Source organism: Ranitomeya variabilis, unplaced genomic scaffold, assembly GCF_051348905.1.
Source record: "Ranitomeya variabilis isolate aRanVar5 unplaced genomic scaffold, aRanVar5.hap1 Scaffold_81, whole genome shotgun sequence".
Taxonomy (NCBI): domain Eukaryota; kingdom Metazoa; phylum Chordata; class Amphibia; order Anura; family Dendrobatidae; genus Ranitomeya; species Ranitomeya variabilis.
In genome coordinates this window covers 171,180-192,500 of record NW_027508201.1, presented here as the reverse complement: position 1 = coordinate 192,500, position 21,321 = coordinate 171,180, and the positions used below count along the sequence as shown (strand labels likewise).

Below are 21,321 nucleotides of genomic sequence, written 5' to 3'. Positions count from 1 at the left end.
TGGGTGCTGTGGCAAGACCGAAGGGCAAGGCCGTGAATTGAAAATGGTCCTCTTGGATGGCGAAACGGAGGAACCTTTGGTGTGGCGGAAAGATTGGAATGTAAAGATAAGCATCTCTGATGTCTATTGATGCTAGGAACTCGTCTCGCTCCAATGAGGAAATGACCGACCGAAGGGACTCCATCCGTAAGTGTCGTACTTTTACTTGCTTGTTTAGGAGTTTCAAGTCCAAGATGGGGAGCACGGACCCCGTCCTTCTTTGGTACGACGAAGAGGTTTGAGTAGAAACCTCTGAATCTCTCGTGTTCCGGAACCGGAACGATGACCCCGTTTTGGCGGAGGGAATCGATGGCGCAATGGAGAGCGCGTGACTGAGCTCTTGAACTTGGGAGACGAGAGGGAAAAAACCGAGCTGGAGGGGAGACGGAAAATTCTATTTTGTAACCAGACGACACCAGGTCTCTGACCCAATCGTTGGGGATGACGGAAAGCCAGACATGACGAAAAAGAAGCAGGCGTCCGCCTACCTTGGTGGTGTCGACTGGAATACCAAGTCATTGTGAAGGAAATCTGGCAGGTCTAGAACCTCTGGTTCTGGGTTGTCTAGGTCTTCCTCTCCAGGACTGATTCGGTTTGTAAGAAGGCCGAGAGTCTGTCTGTGCGTGTAGATCGTTCTGATCTAGACGATGCAGTGGAGTTGGACCAGAAAAAGCCACCTCGAAAGGGGCGAAAACGAAAGTACTGTTGGTGCTGAAAAGCAGCTTTTGGTCTGTGTTGAGGGAGGTACTTGCTTTTTTCCCCTGTAGCATCGGAAATAAGTTGGTCCAATTTTTCTCCAAATAGGCGTTTGCCCTGAAAGGGGAGAGAAATCAGAGACTTTTTTGAGGAGGAATCCGCCCGCCACTCTCTAAGCCAGATAGCTCTCCTGATGGTGACAGCGTTTGAAGCCGCTGTTGCCGCACAGTCTGCTGCGTCTAAAGATGTGTACATCACATAATCTGCTGCCATAGCAATTTGTTTGGCGAGGTCCGCCGCTTCAGCCGGAAGAGCGTGGTCCTGAAAGGAATGTGCCAGAGTATCTGCCCAGGAAACCATAGCTTTGGCGACCCATGCCGCAGCGAAGGAAGGGGATAGTGAGGAACCTGAGGCTTCATACACTGATCGCGCCAGGGAATCCAACTGGCACTCTGTGGGACTTTTAATTGATGCCCCGTCAGGCACTGATAACAGCGTTTTGGTAGCCAAACACGACACCGGAGGATCCACCAGCGGTGGTTCTGTCCAATCCTTAACCAGCTCTGAGGAAAAAGGATATTTAGATTCCAGAGCCTTTTTGCCCGTAAAGCGTTTATCCGGTCGCTCCCTGTGCCTCTTAACTATCTCTAGAAAATCCGGATGGGAGGCGAACACCTTATGGGATAGCTTGTTTCTAGTGAAGGAAACTGCGTGATCCGGAGCTGAATTAGGGTCATCATTAACCTTTAGCGCATGATTGACAGCCTCAATGAGGGAGTCAACAGTTGAACGGAACTCCGGGGAATCCGGGCCCATGGACGCCTCAGATTCATACTCAAAGAGTCGTGATCGCTTCTAGCCCCTGGGGAGGGTGAGCGAGAAGTGGAGCTATTGGAGGCTGAATGGCGTGAATGATCGGGAGAGGTGGTGCGGATCCGTTTTGTGGATGTCCGAACCTCGTGTGGGTGAGAGCGGCCCCTGCTGGCCGACGATTCCCCTGTAATAGAGGGGTCTCTTAACCCAGGAAAACGAACGCCCCGCTCCCCAGAGGGGTCATGAAGGGATTCAATCGCCTTAGCTAGCGAAGCCACGGATTGGGACAGGGACGTGGCCCACTCAGGGGGGCTAGGAGCACTGGGGTCGGTAGCGGCGGAGGGCTCCTGGGCACATTGGGCATCACAGGTTGGGCAGAACGGGGAGCTCTGAGGCCTGGAAAGAGGAGCCTGGCAGGTGGTACAAGCAGAGAAAAAGGTGGTATGAACCTTAGTGACCTTTTTACCCCTTGACTGGGATATGTTGTACCCCAATGTAATGCACAGCTGCTATGAGGAAGCTGAGGGGTAGCGCTGCAGGGAAGCAGATAGTGCCGTCTCCTTACCAGGTCCTGTGCCCCGCAATTGAGTGGAGAAGGAAGATCCTCTGTGGGGGTGAGAGAAAACACCGGCCGGCGCTGCGTGCTGCAGGGGGAAGATGTCTGCCAAGACCCTGAAGTGTAGTCTCGCAGGGAGCGAGAAGCGCCAGAAGCATGGGCGGGGCCGTAGGAGTGATGCGTGGAGTGGGCGGAGCCTACCGGAGTGCGGCCTAGAAAGGGCCGAAGCCGGGGATTAAATTTCCGGCCGCGGCCGGCGCGGACCGCGGGGGAAAAGACTCGCGGCGCTCTGTAAAAGATCCTGCCGCTAAGGAGCCCCCCAGAAAAGGTGACCGCCATAGAAAAAACCGACCCCTAGGCCATACCCAGTGGCAGGGGCGCGCCATCTGCACTTACCCCATAAAGGTGCCCAGGCTACATGGGACGGTGCAGGGTTGGGGGAGCCTCCATCCACCATCCCCATGAAAGGGGGGTGGAGAGGAACCGTCCGCCTCCTTCCATCATCCGCTCTTTTTCAGTGGTGATGCAGTGGGGGCTGCACGGACGCCACAGTGGAATAGTGCCTCTGTACAGCCGAGGGTGAAACCTGATGGGCAGGGCAGATGTCCGGCAATAAAGGCCTGGCTGCAGAAGAGGATACTGGAGGTAACACACCAGTGCTCGTCTGTTACTCGGGGGGAGATCGGTGCCCGTGAAAGGGGCCCGTCGCCCAAAAAGGTCAGCTCAGGCAGTGGCTTCCCACGTCGCAGGAGAGGATACGGAGAGGTGAAACTCCCGTGCTCGCCTGTTGGTTCGGAGGAGATCGGAACATGAAAGAATCCGTCTCCCCCTTCGTCCGGAATAACAAGGTTTAAATCCAGTGTGCCTCCTACGGACACTAAGCTTGAACTGGGTCTCTGGAAGCCAGCACGGGGGTGTATACTGCAGGGGAGGAGCTAACCTTTTTTGTCTCAACTTAGTGTCAGCCTCCTTGTGACAGTAGCATAACACCCATGGTCCTGTGTCCCCCAATGTGGCGAAGGAAAAAAAATTATTAACCTGATCGCTAAACGGCGTAGCGAGAAAAAAAATTTGAAACGCCAGAATTACGTTTTTTGGGTCGCCGCGACATTGCATTAAAATGCAATAACGGGCGATCAAAAGAACGTATCTGCACCGAATTGGAATCATTAAAAACGCCAGCTCGGCACGCAAAAAAATAAGCCCTCAACCGACCCCAGATCATGAAAAATGGAGACGCTACGAGTATCGGAAAATGGCGCAATTTTTTTTTTTTTTTTTTTTTTTTTAGCAAAGTTTGGAATTTTTTTTCACCACTTAAGATAAAAAATAACCTAGTCATGTTAGGTGTCTATGAACTCGTACTGTCCTGGAGAATTATGATGGCAGATCAGTATTAGCATTTAGTGAACCTAGCAAAAAAGCCAAACAAAAAACAAGTGTGGGACAGCACTTTTTTTGCAATTTCACCGCACTTGGAATTTTTTTTCAAAGCCGGGACATGTCAGCTGTTTTGTACAGGTGACATGGGCGCGCAATAGCGGCGAGTGGAATCACGATCCACCCGCCACTATTAACTAGTTAAATGCTGCTGTCAAACGCTGACAGCGGCATTTAACTACCGCTTCCAGCTGCGCGGCCAGAAATGCGCGCATCGCCGACCCCGTCACAGCGATGTGCGTCGGCATAGGAACCAGAGGTCTCCTTGAGACCTCTATGGTTACTGATGCCGGCTTGCTGTGAGCGCCACCCTGTGGACGGCGCTCATAGCAAGCCTGGAATTCAGCTACATAGGAGCGATCTGATGATCGCTGATATGTAGCAGCCGATCAGGCTATGCCAGCTTCTAGCCTCCCATGGAGGCTATTCAAGAATGGCAAAAAGTAATAAAAAAGTTTAAAAAAAATACGAAATTAAAACAAAAAAAAATATATAAAAGTTTAAATCACCCCCTTTCGCCCCATTCAAAATAAAACAATAAAAATCAAACCTACACATATTTGGTATCGCCGCGTTTAGAATCGCCCGATCAATAAAAAACAAAGCATTAACCTGATCGCTAAACGGCGTAGCAAGAAAAAAAATTGAAACGCCAAAATTACTTTCTTTTGGTCGCTGCAACATTGCATTAAAATGCAATAACGGGCGATCAAAAGAACGTATCTTGCACAAAAGTGGTATCACTAAAAAAGTCAGCTCGGTGCGCAAAAAATAAGTCCTCACCCGACCCCAGATCATGAAAAATGGAGACGCTAGGAATATCGGAAAATGGTGCAATTTTTTTTTTCTTAGTAAAGTTTGGAATTTTTTTTCACCCAGACATGTTTGGGGTCTATGAACTCATAATGACCTGGAGAATCATAATGGCAGGTCAGTTTTAGCATTTAGTGAAGCTAGCAAAAAAGCCAAACAAAAAATGCGCATGGGATTGCACTTTATTTGCAATTTCACCGCAATTGGAATTTTTTTCCCATATTCTAGTACACGTCATGGTAAAACCAATGGTATCGTTCAAAAGTACAACTTATCCCGCAAAAAATAAGCCCTCACGTGGCCATATTGATGGAAAAATAAAAAAATTAAAAAAGTTATGGCTCTGGGAAGGAGGGGAGCGAAAAACTAGCACGGAAAATCGGAAAACCCCAAGGTCATGAAGGGGTTAACAGCGAATATCTCCAATTAGATATGTAGTGTAGTTCTTCTGATTTACTATGTCGCTCATGTGCAGGGCATTGCAGTAAGCTTAGGTATCCATGGTTACAACCACTAACAACTGTCACTATATGAGTGGTCATAACCATGGAAACCTAAGCTGACTGCTAAGCCCTGCACCCTTTAACAGTATTATAAATGGAGTGTGAAAGGTGGGGGCCTGGTTTAAGATTTTTCATTGGGGCCAAGGAGCCTAAAGTTTCAGTCTTGCAGGAGAGCCTCCAGATACAGGACAGTTCACTGATGGGTTCACACCATTATTGTAAAAGGAACACTCCCAAATTATCATGTTACCCCCTCGTCTGACTGCTGGAGAGGAGGTCCAGCATGAACACCTCGGCTCCATTCAAAACGGGTTCTGCAGAGTCCAATTTTGGGATGGTGTGGGGTCCCAATGGTCGGGGAAAGGGGGAGTAACCTAAAATTTTGGGATTAACCCTTTAAAGCCGATAATTTTACAGTCCTACATCACTCTGACCTTCGGAAAATGATGTTGTAGAAATGGAAGCAGGTGGGCGAGGTCGGTGGAAGCTCGTTGGTCAGGGTGATTGTTATCCGCACATTCTCTCCATTTCGAGTTTGGCTGAACACCTCGGTGACCTTCAAAAACAAGAAAAAAAATCCAAAACCATCAAATGCAATCACCGTTACGTCAACTACCAGAGAGGAGTGAAAGGACAGATATTGGTGATCAGAAAGGTCATCAATGTCAGATCAAACATGGTCCCAAGTGACCCACGAGGCCTTGTCTGGTTACACGCGGCACAACCATCACTGCTCTCCATCGATGACCCGCTGTCCTCGGCACAACTTTACCTTATTCAGTCTTTTTGGTAAAAACAACACGGTTCCATCAAACGCCCGGGCCTTCCCGATGGTTTCTTCGTGCTGGTACAGGAGGGCATACCGCAAACGCTTGGACTCCATGGCGGGGTTGAAGTCAACGTGATACTGGTACAGGGCCCACTGTGGTCGGGACACCAGCTTGATGTGGTTGGTCACAAGAGAAATGAGGGTTCCAGAGGAGCCTGCCGATATTAGGGGAGATGGTTATATTTTACCAATTTGAACCAGTCACGGAAGACGACGTGATCAGGCTCCTTGCATCTTCTCGCCCTACTACTTGCACCAGTGACCCTATTCCCTCACATCTCCTCTAGTCCCTTTCCCTGGCTGTCACCACTGACCTTACAAAAATATTCAACCCTCCCTCTCTCCCGGTATCTTTCCCTCCTCATTTACACACGCCAGTGTACTTCCATTACCTAAAAAACCATCCATCGACAAACTGTGCTACCAACTATACACCTGTCTTTAATCTCCCTTCATCTCTAAACTCCTGGAACGCTTGGTCCACTCCCGTGCAATCCGCCATCTCTCAGATCACTCTTCTGGACCCTCTACAATGCGGCTTCCTCTCTTTACACTCTACTGAAACTTCCCTCACAAAAGTCTCTAATGATCTACTAGAAGCTAAATCTAATGGTCTCTGCTCCCTGCCGATCTCCTGGATGTCTCTGCAGCATGTCACACTGTGGATCACCAGCTCCTCCGCACTATGCTCCGCTCTATCGGGCTCAAGGACACCGTTCTCTCCTGGTTCTCCTCCCATCTCTGACCGCTCCGTCACTGTATCTTTTGCTGGCTCCTTCTCCTCCTCCTCTCATCTTCCCCTTACTGTTGGGGTTCCTCAAGGATCAGTCCTAGGCTAGTTCTCCTTGTACACCACCCCTATTGGACAATCACGCCTGCATTATTACATAACACCAGTAATTGTCTTTCACTATCTCCAACATCATGTCCTCCCTCTATCTGAAACTAAACCTGTCAAAAACAGAACCCCTTGCGTTTCCTCCATCTACGAACCTACCTATTCCCGACATTGCCATTTCCGTGTGTGGTTCCACCATTACACTCCCCAGCAACATGCCCGCTGTCTTGGGGTCATAATTGATTCACATCTTTCATTCACCCCCCACATCACTGGCTCGCTCTTGTCATCTACACAAAAACATTTCTAAAATTCGACCTTTTACTTTCAACTCTTATTCATTCTCGTCTGGACTATTGTAACGCTCTACTAATCGGCCTCCTTCTTACTAAACTCTCCCCTCTCCAATCTGTCTTGAATGTAGCAGCCAGGATCATATTCCTCACTAGCCGTTACACCGATGCCTCTACCCTGTGCCAGTCGTTGCACTGGTTACCCATCAGCTACAGAGCTCAATATAACATCACTCTCACCAACAAAGCGCTCCATGGCTCAGCACCACCCTACATCTCCTCCCTGGTCTCAGTCTACCACCCTTCCCGTGCTCTCCGTTCTGCTAATGACCTGAGGTTAGCATCCTCAATAATCAGAACCTCCCACTCCCGTCTCCAAGTCTTCTCACTACCCAGGATAATACGATTAATCCCCAATACCCACAGTTTTAAGCGTGCCCTAAAAGTGCATTTCTTCAGACTGGCCTACCGCCTCAACTCATTTTTTTAACTATCACTGTGTTGCCCATTCAACATTTTCTTCATAACCAGGTTCCTCACATGCTTTATGCATTTAATAGCCTCTGTGTCTGTACGGTTACATATTCTGGCTGATAACCGGTTCATGCAGCTTAACAAGAACACCCGATTTCTTACACTATGGCAGCTCCGAACAATGAAAGCAATTGTCACCATCCACCTCTCGTGTCTCCCCTATTTCCTCAGACTGTAGCTTGCGAGCAGCAGGGCCCTCACTCCTCTTGGTGTCTGTTGTTTATGTGATTGTTATGTTGTAATGTTTATTATCTGTACAATTTCCCCTGTAAAATGTAAAGTGCTGTGGAATGTTGGGGCTATAGAAAGAAAATATTTTAGCATTTCTCAGTCCATTCAGTTGCTTTCTTAAGACACCTAATCTGGCTGTTCCCACAAATGTCATCATGTGAAGCCTGTTCCTCACCGCTGCTCTCGTCTGATTGCAGTGGCGACATCACTTCAATAGCGCACATCACCGCTGCAGTCAATCATGTAGACGGCAGGAGCTGCTGTGCCCAGTGATTGGCTGCAGCAGTGATGTGCGCTTTTGATGTGATGTCACTGCTACAGCAGAAAAGCAAATCGGAGCAGCGGCAGAGAACAGGCGGAGGACCGGGGTAAGATGAGTACGGCTTGCCTTTTTCTTTCTATCTTTTGGGGCCCCTTTTCCAGTAGTGTAAAACCCCCCGTCACCTCTATTGATTTCTCATTTCCAATTATTTGGCATAAAAAGACTCCAATCGCCCAGCGAGATTTGGGGACCAGAGACAGGCATGTTTTAACCCTTTATGTGCAGCTTGTTGAGTTGGTGATAACTAGATGACAAATTCAGGAGTTGTAGAGGTGGAAACATGTTTGTCATCCAGCTTCCCACAGAACGGCAAGAAACAACACGATAGATGGAAAAAGATTCGAGGACGCGATTACCAGCTTTCGATTTTTGGACGTGCTCGATAGTCTGCCGGGTGTTCACCCCGACATCATGGAAGTCGCGCCTACGGCCGCCCCGCTCCCCGATAGACACTTCTGCAAGTCCGGCTGACACCTGCAGAACTAAGCGAGAGAAAAAGGTTTGTTAAACTATTAGCTACACAGGTCTCCCTTACACATACAGGGGTCACAGGACAGAAAAGGGGTCCCCAATACTGCACAGTGGCAGCAGGAAGCATCCTGTGAGACTACACCAGGAGGGCTCTCATCCTAGCAATCAGTAGGGGCCCCACAGCCGGACCCCAGCATCCAGCAAGTTCTTACTTATCCTGTGAATAGGTGATCACTTACCAAATTTGGAATAACCTTTTATTGGATTGTCTGGGATTATAACCGTATAGATTTTTGTGGTTGAGATATTCAGCCTGTCCAGTTATGAAGCAGCACCGACTGTGACTCAATGTCTCCTGCTGCACAAATGGAGCAACAGGCAAATAGCAAGACAGCCCCTATAAAGGAGTGGTTCTGTAGGGCTGACCACAGACCATTTCTCTGTTCTCATCCTTTTTGGCAGCTTTGGTCACTTTTGCATTTTGTCATTGCTCTCACCCTTAAAGGTACTGTACAGTAGCATGAGGTGGTGTCAACCCACAGAAGTGTCTCAGGAAGCGCAGCTCATCCAGGATGGCACATCAATGAGAGCTGTAGCAAGAAGGGTAGCTGGGTCTGTAAGCAGTGTCCAGAGCATGGAGCAGATACCAGGAGGCAGGCCAGTACACCAGGAGATGTGGAGGGCATCAACCCAGCAGCAGGACCGCTACCTCAGCCTTTGTGCAACGAGGAACAAGGGGAACAGTGCTAGAGCCCTGCAAAATGACCTCCAGCAGGCCACTAACATCCATGCGTCTGCTCAAACTGTCATATACAGACTCCATGAGAGTGGTGGTATGGGGGCCCGGTGTATCCACAAATGGGTGTTGTGCTTACAGCCCAACCCCATGCAGGGTGATTGGCATTTGCCAGAGAGCACCAAGATTAGCAGATGAGACATTGGCGCCTTGTGCTCTTCACAGGAGAGAGCAGGTTCACATTGAGCACGTGACAGACGTGACAGAGTCTGGAGAACGTTCTGCTGCCTGCAACATCCTCCAGGATGAAGGTTGAGTAACGGTGTAAGGAGGCATTTCTCTGGAGGGCCGCACAGCCCTCCATGTGCTCGCCAGAGGTACCCTGACTGCTATTAGGTACCGGGAGGAGATCCTCAGACCCATTGTGAGACCATATGGAGGTGCTCTGGGTTCCTTCAGATGCATAACAATGTCAGACCTCATGTGGCTGGAGTGTGTCAGCAGTTCCTGCAAGATGAAGGCATTGAAGCTATGGACTGGCCTGCCCGTTCACCTGACCCGAATCCAATCGAGCACATCTGGGACATCATGTCTTGTTCAGTCCACCAACGCAATGTTGAATCACAGACTGTCCAGGAGTTGACTGATGATTTAATCCAGGTCTGGGAGGAGATCCCTCAGGAGAACATCTGCCACATCATCAGCAGCATGCCCAGGCATTATAAGGAGGTCATACAGGCAAGTGGAGGCCACACACACTACTGAGCATCATTTCCTTGTCATGAGGCATTTCCACTGAAGTTGGATCAACCTGTAATTTGATTTTCCACTTTGATTTTGAGCTTCATTCTAAATCCAGACCTCCATGGGATATTAGTTGTGATTTACGCTGGTAATTTTTAGGTTTTATTGTTCCCAATGCAATTCACCATGTAATGAAAAAGATTTGTAACTGGAATATTTCATTCAGTGATATCTGGGATATGCTGCCTTAGTGCTCCCTTTATTTTTTTGAGCATTGTACATACTATATATCTTTTTACAAATTATTTAAAGCCACAAAAACAATATATATATATATATATATATATATATATATATATATATATATATATATATATATATATATACACACACACACACACTATACGCACACATACTATACACACATAATAATTATAAATATATTGTATCATATTTGTGGTTTGGGAAATTTTCAATAACTTTTTTTTCCCGAAAATGTTCAAACCACAAATATTTCTAAAAGACACTTGATTTTTATAATACGATAAATAAAATAATGGTATTGCCCTATTCCTGAGACCTGGAGCTGTGCAAGGTCTTCCTTATTGTGGGGCGAACTTCTGTTTTTATTGTACCATTTAGGGGTAAGTACAACGTCCCGATTTGTTCTTTTTTTTCCGCAAGGGGGATGTGAGATGACCAAAAGACGCCAATATATTGTGGAGACAACAGAAAGGCTTACACACATACATATGTATATCTAGATTTTTGGGATGAGGATAATCTGCTCCCAGCACCACAGGGATTGCACCTGTATAAATGCAGCAGTCAATGAATTACAGCAGCTTCTAAACTGTTCACACAGCAGTGATCAGAGCTGTCTCCGATCTCGGCTGTTAGAGGCTGGCGCCAGCTATGTAACACCGCTCCGCACACCTGCATCCCATATGAGGACTACCAGCACTTCCTAGGTCAGGATAGTGTTAAAGGGGAACGGGGAAAAAAAAAAAAAAGATATAAAAACAAACAAAAAAGCCCACACAACTCAGCGGTGATATTCCCCGTCATCCAGCAGCTATGACATCACAGCCACCATCCATGTGATGACTACAGACAATCACTGGCCTCAGTAGTGAAGCTTACATGTACACCACGTAACTGCTGTGGCCAGTGATTGGCTGCATCGGTCCCGTAAATGATGCACATCATCTATTCCACTTATGTTTTGTTGGATTTTGAGGTTTTGTAATATTTTGCCCTTACACATTCCTAAAATCACGGTGTCATGAATATGCACGCCTACACAGCTCTGCTACATCTCTTTGGCTTTATACTAGCAGGCTCCAGCCCTGATCCCCCCTTCACAGCTGCGTATGTGTGTAAGTCCACTTCTCCCTCTCCCCTGCTGTGCAGCTGTAATGTGAAACCAGTGTGCTAGCAACCTCGCTGGTTAGTTTTATGGCTCTGAACTGGTTGAAAGCAGCCTACAGCCTCATGGCCATCTCTTTGTCTAGTACAGTGTTCATTTTAATTTAAGACCAAATATAATGGCATCGATTAAGTGGGATAGGGGGAATCTTACATTTTTGGAATGTGCATCAGAAGAGCTACCCTCCCATGCGTTTTCGAAGCTCAGCGCCTAGCAGAACCTGAGGAATGCATTACTGCTTACCCAAGTCACATAGCCAAGTCATGTTTGGACTTAAATTAATGGCAATCTCATGCTTGGGAGAATGACTGTTTTGGCGCCCTTCTACGAGGTTCCCACCCTGAGTTATGGCCGATGTAACGCTTTTCATAACTTCCAGAAGGGAGTGCATGTCATAGCTTCGCCCAATCAGTGCGATCATGAAGCACAGGGCATAACATTGACCAGCTGAGTTGAGAGGTGGTCTTTTGCCTAGGAAGCCTGCTACAGGAGGCTCAGCAACCAGCCTGATGCATTGGGATGTCACTTCCTTCGCCCCATGGCAGCCATGATATGCGTGAACTGTAAGTGCTTTTCATCTTTAATCCTTTTTATTTTGTAATCGCTCTGTACATACTATAATTGCCTCATCTTGTAATATCGTTTTTATACTTTTTGTAAACACTGCCTAATCTTTCTTGGAGTAAAAGATATAATATTTACTTGTGTTGTTCTCCTTGCTCTAAACGTACCCCAAGTCCTCCGACCTAAGCCATTGCTACTGATCGGGTCAGGAGCCAACCCACTATTAATCATAGTAATAGGAGCTGGTGGCAGCGAAGCGTTTTGAGCTTGTTGGGCAAAGCTGGCAGTGACGGAAAGGGTTTTATAAGTGGATTTCCTGCCTGTGATTGGGAATAGGTATAACGCCTTCACTGCAGCGTGCCCGATAGTCAGTACACGAGCAGGCAGCCTTTCTGGCGACTAATTATCCTAGGTGTAGTTCCCTGACTGACCTGAGGGTGGGGGGGGGGGGGCAGAGAGCTGCAAGTTCCAAACCCGAACTGGGAAGTGGGATATAAATAAATCCCTGATGAAGAACTGGGGGCAACCAAACACCTCCGATTCATGACACAAGGACCAGCCTTTCAGTCAGATTTCGCACTTAACCCTGGAACATTAAGGACACTTACCCTCGGGCGCTGGTCTCTCTGCTGCCGCTGCCGGCGGGCCTCTCTGGCGCCCTCTTCCGACCAGCAAAGGCTCAGGTGCTGGCTGCTGAGGTCTGACTGCTGCTGGCCGGGGGTCTTGGGGCTGCTGTGGTCCGAGTGCCGGCCAGGATTCTTGAGGATGCTGTGCTCTGACTGCTGGCCGGGGGCCTTGGGGCTGCGGTGGTCTGACTGCTGCCCAGGCACCTTGGGGCTGCGGTGGTCTGACTGCTGCCCAGGCGCCTTGGGGCTGCGGTGGTCTGACTGCTGGCTGGGGTCCTTGGGTCTGCAGTAGTCTGATTGCTGGCTGGAGTCCTTGGGGCTGCGGTGGTCTGACTGTTGGCTGGGGTCCTTGGGTCTGCTGTACCTGTAAATTCGAGAGTTATTCAATAATATAGTAAGGAAAAAAAAAAATTGGACCCAGATTCCCATAATTCTGCTGCCTCTGCAGGATTAGAGAACAATGCAATGCATTGTGGGAAAAAAAGAAACCGCGAAGCCCCTCCATTATGAAAAAGCAGCAGGGATTACTAAAAGGGTTAATGAGTGGGGTACAAAACCTGTCCAGGTGGTCTTTGTGGGGCCTGCTCCTGCCCACGAGCTCGGCCGCGGGCCCGGGATCTGGCTCGTCCGCTCATCTTTTACTTCTGCAAAGGAAACAGATCAATTTCAATATATAAATGGAAAAAATAAATAATATATATATATAATTCACCCTGAAAAACTGCTAAGGTGCATCATAATACTCATTACAAGACTGACTGCCGGCTCACTGAGGGATCACAGGATAGCTGCCTATTGAAGGCTATGCGGAGATCAGTGAGAGGCCTGTCTTCTAGTAAGTGTTTAGTCTCACCCTAGTTGGGACTCACAGCTATATTGCTCAGTATTGCTGTATAATTTACTCCATGCTGCTGCTTTCTAGTGTTTAATCTCACCTAATAGCTGGATTTCCAGGTACATGGCTCAGTACTGCTCTATAATTTCTTCTAGGCTGAAGATGCTTTCTAGTAAGTGTTTGATCCACCACAGAATTGGACTCACAGCTATACTGCTCAGTATTGCTGTATAATGTCCTCCATGCTGCTGCTTTCTAGTAACGGTTTCAACTCACCAGAGCTGGATTTCCACCTACACAGCTCTATTACATCTTTTAGGCTGAAGATCCTGTCTTGTAATTGTTTAATCTTACCCCAAATCTGGATTCACAGATACGAGGGGCGTTCATTAAAGATTTTCCCTGACCCACTTCTATTTATCACAGGACGATGACACTGCACATGTGTAATGATACAAGTCTCTGTAGATTTTGTGCCAATTTGCCACTCAGACCTGATAACGGTGTTGATGTTACAGGTGCTGGAGTGGTGTGAAGTTTGATAATGGACCCAGTGGATTCCGAGCCGTCATCAAGTTCCTTTATTGAAAGGCCGCACACCAAAGAGACGTTCGATGAGATGAAAGGTGATGATTCCCATCATATTATGTAGTCAAGAACTGGCATCGTCAATTCAGATGTGGTCGGGCTTCGGTGCAAACAGCTCCAATTCCAGGGCGACCCCACTTTGCTATTGATGAACACATCATCCAGCAAGTGGAGGGCGCCCTTTTGGAAAATCGCCGCATAACCATTCGCCACCTAGCCCAAAATGTCAAGATTAGTGTGGTGTCCATGGAAAAAATCATCCAAGACCATCTTCACATACATAAGGTATCTGCTCGCTGGGTTCCCCGGCTGTTCACACCTTTCCAGAAGCAGGAACGAGTCTAACGCTCTCAGGCTTTATTGACAATGTGCCGTGGAGTCCAGGAGGATTTTATCAACAGATTGATTACACAGGATGAAAGCTGGATCCATCACTAGGATCCTGAGACTAAAGTCCAGTAGATGTAATGGAAGCATCATGACTCACCTCCAAAGAAGGCACGTGCCCAACCCTTGGCAGGCAAGGTCATGCTCACAGTATTTGGGACCAGCACAGAGTAGTATTGATGGATTCTCTAGCAAAGGGTACCATGATCACTGGGGAATACTGTGCTTCACTGCTGCGGAAATTGCAGGAGGCCATCAAAACCAAGAGCCGTGGCATGCTCACCGAAGATGTCAGCTTTTTGCAAGACAATGCACCAGTTCACAACACGCGATCCTGTGGCCTAAAATTCTACGACATCCCTTTATTCACCAGACTTCCACCTCTTTCCAACAATTAAGTTATCCAGATAATGAGACTCTGATTTCCGAAGTCACAACGTGTCTTTTGGAGCAACCTGTTGACTTTTACAAGCGAGGTGTGCACAGTTGCTTAACCCCTTAACGACCGTCTATACGCCTTTTGAACAGCGCTGAGAAATAAGGTTATAGCGCTTCCCAGTTTTGGAAAATCTCTAGGGTCTCTGCTACCGGGGGTAGCTGATACTCCGGAGAACATGATTAGGGTCGGTTTATTCTCCGATTAATGGCAAAAAAAAAAAGGCAGATTTTCCATTTATTTCTCTCTCCTCTATGATCTAACACATCAGAGGAGAGAGAAATGGGATCCGCCCCTGGTACCTCGGGCTCCGGCACCCGCCCCTCATCATCTTCTTCCAGGAAAAAAGATTTCTCCTATTGTTTCATTTTGATCACTGTGATAGACCCCATCACATGATCAAAACAGGGATTTTTGTGTACTCACCGTAAAATCCTTTTTTCCGAGCCACTCATTGGGCGACACAGGACCGTGGGTGTTATGCTGCTACCACTAGGAGGCTGACACTAAGTGAATACAAAAAAAGCTAGCTCCTCCTCTACAGTATACACCACCCACTGGCTCCAGCCCAAACCAGTTTAGTGACCAAGCAGTAGGATTATTATCATCAAGAATAGGTACATCATGTTAAATCAGAAAAACAATAGCAGCCTTCAGTCCAACACCGTGGGTGCTGTGTCCCCCAATGAGTGGCTCGGAGAAAAGGTTTTTTACGAGGAGTACATAAAAATCCCCATTTCTCCTTCGCCACATTGGAGGACACAGGGCCGTCGGAAGTTCCAAAGCAGTCCCTGGGTGGGAAATAACAGAGTAAACTCCCAGCATCTATGGACATCATAATGCTTTGAGAAAGTGTGCAGGCTAGACCAGGTCGCCACTTTACAAACCTGCTCCGCAGACTCTTGATGCCGAATGGCCCATGAAGCACCTACCGACCGAGTGGAGTGTGCCTTGATCCCCGCATTAAGCTTCTCGAATAGCCGACCGAATCCATGTGGCTATTCCTGACTTAGAAGCGGTCGATCCCTTCCGGTGCCCCTTCGGGAGCACGAACAGGGCGTCCGTCTGGCAAAAAGGCACCGTCTTAGACACGTACCTTCTGAGAGCCCTCACAAGATCCGAAGAGTGGAAAGCTTTCTCCACACGATGCACCGGTGCTGGGCAAAACGAGGGTAGGACAATATCCTTGATAAGGTGAAACAGCTACACCACTTTTGGAAGGAAGGGCAGGGACAACCTGAGGACTACCTTGTGTCTGAAGTCAGAAAAGGCGCTTGGCAGGAGAGAGCAACTAGCTCCGAGATCCTTCTGATTGATGTTACCGTGACTAGGAAGGCGACCTTCCATGAGAGGTAGGAGAGACAACCTGTAACGGTTCGAAGGGAGATTCCTATAGGACACCTAGGACCAAGTTAAGGTCCCAGGCGTCTAAGGGCGCTATGTAGAGGTACCACACAAGAGACTCCCAGAAAGAAAGTTCTCACCTGCGGTTTGGAAGAGACTTTATTCTGAAACAATAAGGACAAGGCAGACCCACCCTTTGAGGGAGCTCGGCGCTAGGCCCGAGTACAGACCGGACTGAAGGAATTCAAAAAAGGCTTTCCAGGTCCGATGATAGATGCGTACTAACACCAGCTTCTGATGCGTACTGACACCGGCTTCAGAGCATTAATCATGGTGGAAACTACCTCATGGGAGAAACCAGCTACGGTTAGGACCCAGGAGTCAACGGCCAAGCCCTCAAACTCAGGGCCCTGAGTTCTGGTGTCAAACGGGCCCTGGAAAGGCAGGTCTGGTCGATCTGGTGATTGCAAAGGGATGTCTGACAAGCTGCACTAATTCTGCGTACCACGCTCGGCGTGGCCAGTCAGGAGCAACTGGGATCACCGGTACTCCCTCTGCTTTGATCTTCCTGAAGGCCTTCGGAATCAAAAGCAATGGGGGAAAACATGTAGGGAAGACTAAACTGACTCCACGGAAGGACGAGCGCGTCCACCCGATGGCTCTCAGGTCCCGTAATCGAGCTACAAACTCAAGCATCTTGGCATTCAGATCCACGTCTGGTGTCCTCTAGTGAAGATAGGTCCGCTGGAAAATTTCCGGATTAAGAGACCACTCTCCCGAGGGCAGGCCTTGACAGCTGAGGAAGTCCGCAGCCCAGTTTTCCATGCTCGGGAGTTAACAGCCGAGATAACGGAGTGGTTTCTATTGGCCTAGTGAAGGATGTGTTCCACCTCGCGCTTTGCTGCAGATGACCCCTCTGTAAGCCATGGCCATGGCATTGTCTGATTGAATTCGGATGGGACAGCCTGTCAGGAGACGATGGAACCGCCGCAGGAACAGCCAGATCGCTCAGATCTCCAGCACATACAGTAGATGGGAAGAGAACACTCCTCTGAGGAGACCATTTACCCTGGGCAGTATGTTGACGAGGGAGAAGAGGCTCCTGTCACATGCGTCCAAAGCGCATGTTGTCCCTCATGCCAAGGCGGATGGAACGAACAGATGGTTGACAAAGTGCTCAGGCCACTTGCTGAAGGGCTAGCAAGACGACCAGGCCCTGAGAATGTAGACTGGACATGACTGCCGCCATGACCTTTGAGCATACCCTGGGGGCGGTAGCAAGGCCGAAGGGCAAGGCTAAACTGAAAATGTTCTTCGCGGATGGCGAAGTGCAGGAACCCTTGGAGAGGGGGAGACTCCATCCTCAAATGCCGTACTCTGACAGAATTGTTCAGAAGCTTTAGGTCCAGGATGGCCCTGGCTGTACCATCCTCTTTTGGGACCACAAATAGATTCGACTAGAAACCCTTGAACTTCTCATTTCCCAGAACCGGGGTAATGACCCAGTCTTGCGGAGTGACTCAAAATGGGAAATGCTGGTCGTGAATGGCGAAGCGCAGGAATCTCTAGTGGCGGATGAAAGATCGGGATATGTAGGTAAGCATCTTGGATGTCGATGGATGCCAAAAAAACATTCCCTCTTCCATAGAAGCGAAGACTGAATGCAGAGATTCCATGCGAAAATGACAAACCTTGACAAACTTGTTTAGAAGTTTGAGGTCTTGTAAAATACGGACAGCCAGGCCTGACTGAATAGAAGTAGGCGGCCGCCCACCCTGCCGGTGTCGACCAGACGATGCCAGGAGTCAGCGGCGGAAAATCTCTGAGACCTAGATCCCTTAGATCTCAACTGTTTAGGGCAAGATTACCAGTGTCGACTAGGTCTGTAGGAGACTTGAGAACCTATGTCCCTGTGTGGGGGAGTGCCCTGACCCGGGGAAGGTAGCGACGGTGGACCAGCCCGGGTTGGAGCAAAGGGATCGGAAACGAAATTGTTGATGTCTCCGAAAAAGACACCTAAGCCTCTGCTGGGGAAGAAATTTACTCTTTCCTCCCGTGGCATCAGAAATAAGCTGATCCATGTTCTTACCAAATAGGCGACCACTCTGGAAAGGCAGAGATATCAAGGACTTTTTTTTTTTACGCAGAGTCCACTTTCCACTCTCTGAGCATAATGCTCTGCTGATCGTGACTGCGTTCGCTGCCAATAGAGCAGAACAGCCTCATGAACTGCAGCCTGGGAACTTTTTCCCACGCTCGAGGTCATATGAGCACATCCACCAGGGGGTGCATCACCGCGACTGAAGGTAACTATAGGTCATTGACCCACATTTCCTTCATTCGCCGGGGCTTACAGGCACCAGCACAGCTGCATTATAGCAGGGCTCCTGCTTGTAAAATATTTTAACCCCTTCAGATGGATTACCTCGTGGGACGTGTGACAGTTCATCAGAGAGGGTATGTATATTGTTGGTTTATTATTTTTCCAAGCGAGGGTCATCACATGGATTGAGAGAGCAATAAAATATTAAAACAACCTGTGTGTTTCTTTCATTAAAATACTTTTTAATCATGTGTGTGTGTTTTTTAACCCTTTCAAACAATTGGATTAATAATGGATAGGTGACATAATTGACGCCTCTCCATTATTAATTTGGCTTAATGTCACCTTCCAATAGCAAGGTGGCATTAACCCTTCATTACCCCATATCCCACAGCTACACGGGAGTGGGAAGAGAGTGGCCAAGTGCCAGAATAGGCGCATCTTCCAGATGTGCCTTTTCTGGGGTGGCTGGGGGCACATGTTTTTAGCCGGGGGGGGGCCAATAACCATGGACCCTCTCCTGGCTATTAATATCTGCCCTCAGTCACTGGCTTTACTACTCTGGCGGAGAAAATTGCGCGGGAGCCCACGCCAATTTTTTCCGCGATTTAACCCTTAAATTTAATAGCTACAGCGCCGAAATTTTGCACATACACACTACTAACATTAGTAGTGAGGAATATGCAAAAAAAAGGGGATATGAGATGGTTTACTGTATGTAATCATGTCTCATATCCTGTCGGGTTTGGGAAGGAGAAATGAAAAGCCGGCAATTGAATTAGCGGCTTTAATGCTATCTAGCGCTGAATTAAATATAAATATACATATATAGGTGTCTCACTCAGGGCCGGCGTCAGCACCCGGCTTACCCGGGCAAGTGCCGGGGCCCTGACGAGACAGGGGGGCCCACTCACACAGTCATAGTTCCATCTGGCCGCTTTAACCCTTTCTACCCTTTCAATTTGAGCTGGCACAAGCATCTTCTCACTGTCAGTGCAAGGCCAGGCAGGTAGGGGTTAAGGACACAGCCAGCGTGACTTTGTGGGCGGAGAGAGCACTTCTCTGCTCAGTGCTGAACTTATCAGGCACAGGCAGATTCCGGAGGAGACGGAGTTCTTACCAGCACCTGAGTGAGTGCAATGCAATGCAATGCTATATCGCTGTATGTTCTGACAGTGTGGGTGATCTGGGGCGGCCATGGGCTGGGCGGCTGCAGCTGATATATATATATATACTACAGCAGCCGCCCAGCTCAGGCCCCCAGCACAGCCTGTATAGATACAGTGTATATAATATATATACAGGACAGGTGCTGGGGGCCTGGGCTGGGTGGCTGTTGAAGTATATACACTGCACAGTACCCCTCCTCCTGTATATATACACTGCACAGTACCCCTCCTCCTGTATATATACACTGCACAGTACCACTCCTCCTGTATATATACACTGCACAGTACCACTCCTCCTGTATATATACACTGCACAGTACCCCTCCTCCTGTATATATACACTGCACAGTACCCCTCCTCCTGTATATATACACTGCACAGTACCACTCCTCCTGTCCTGTATATATACACTGCACAGTACCACTCCTCCTGTATATATACACTGCACAGTACCACTCCTCCTGTCCTGTATATATACACTGCACAGTACCACTCCTCCTGTATATATACACTGCACAGTACCACCCCTCCTGTCCTGTATATATACACTGCACAGTACCACTCCTCCTGTATATATACACTGCACAGTACCACTCCTCCTGTCCTGTATATATACACTGCACAGTACCACTCCTCCTGTCCTGTATATATACACTGTACAGTACCACTCCTCCTGTATATATACACTGCACAGTACCACTCCTCCTGTATATATACACTGCACAGTACCACTCCTCCTGTCCTGTATATATACACTGCACAGTACCACTCCTCCTGTATATATACACTGCACAGTACCACTCCTCCTACCCTGTATATATACACTGCACAGTAACACTCCTCCTGTCCTGTATATATACACTGCACAGTACCACTCCTCCTGTCCTGTATATATACACTGCACAGTACCACTCCTCCTGTCCTGTATATATACACTGCACAGTACCACTCCTCCTACCCTGTATATATACACTGCACAGTAACACTCCTCCTGTCCTGTATATATACACTGCACAGTACCACTCCTCCTGTCCTGTATATATACACTGCACAGTACCACTCCTCCTGTCCTGTATATATACACTGCACAGTACCACTCCTCCTGTCCTGTATATATACACCGCACAGTACCACTCCTCCTGTCCTGTATATATACACTGCACAGTACCACTCCTCCTGTCCTGTATATATACACTGCACAGTACCACTCCTCCTGTCCTGTATATATACACTGCACAGTACCACTCCTCCTGTCCTGTATATACACTGCACAGTACCACTCCTCCTGTATATATACACTGCACAGTACCACTCCTCCTGTCCTGTATATATACACTGTACAGTACCACTCCTCCTGTATATATACACTGCACAGTACCACTCCTCCTGTATATATACACTGCACAGTACCACTCCTCCTGTATATATACACTGCACAGTACCACTCCTCCTGTCCTGTATATATACGCTGTACAGTACCACTCCTCCTGTATATATACACTGCACAGTACCACTCCTCCTGCCCTGTATATATACACTGCACAGTAACACTCCTCCTGTCCTGTATATATACACTGCACAGTACCACTCCTCCTGTCCTGTATATATACACTGCACAGTACCACTCCTCCTGTCCTGTATATATACACTGCACAGTACCACTCCTCCTGTCCTGTATATATACACCGCACAGTACCACTCCTCCTGTATATATACACTGCACAGTACCACTCCTCCTGTATATATACACTGCACAGTACCA

General features: G+C 48.1%; 1 protein-coding gene across 2 annotated transcripts in view; it reads right to left on the bottom strand.

Moving 5' to 3' along the window:
* Positions 1-13,963, bottom strand: part of LOC143792829 (piwi-like protein 1) — a 73,791-nt gene extending 59,828 nt beyond the window's left edge. For both annotated transcript variants that reach the window (XM_077279345.1, XM_077279346.1), the window contains exons 1-6: positions 13,807-13,963; positions 13,035-13,121; positions 12,460-12,841; positions 8,264-8,389; positions 5,633-5,844; positions 5,295-5,416 (exon numbers count right to left, since the gene is read on the bottom strand). In XM_077279345.1, the coding sequence (XP_077135460.1) occupies positions 5,295-5,416; positions 5,633-5,844; positions 8,264-8,389; positions 12,460-12,841; positions 13,035-13,112 (920 nt within the window). In that variant the 5' untranslated portion in view covers positions 13,113-13,121; positions 13,807-13,963. The remainder of the gene's footprint in view (positions 1-5,294; positions 5,417-5,632; positions 5,845-8,263; positions 8,390-12,459; positions 12,842-13,034; positions 13,122-13,806) is intronic.
* Positions 13,964-21,321: the final 7,358 nt, after the last annotated feature.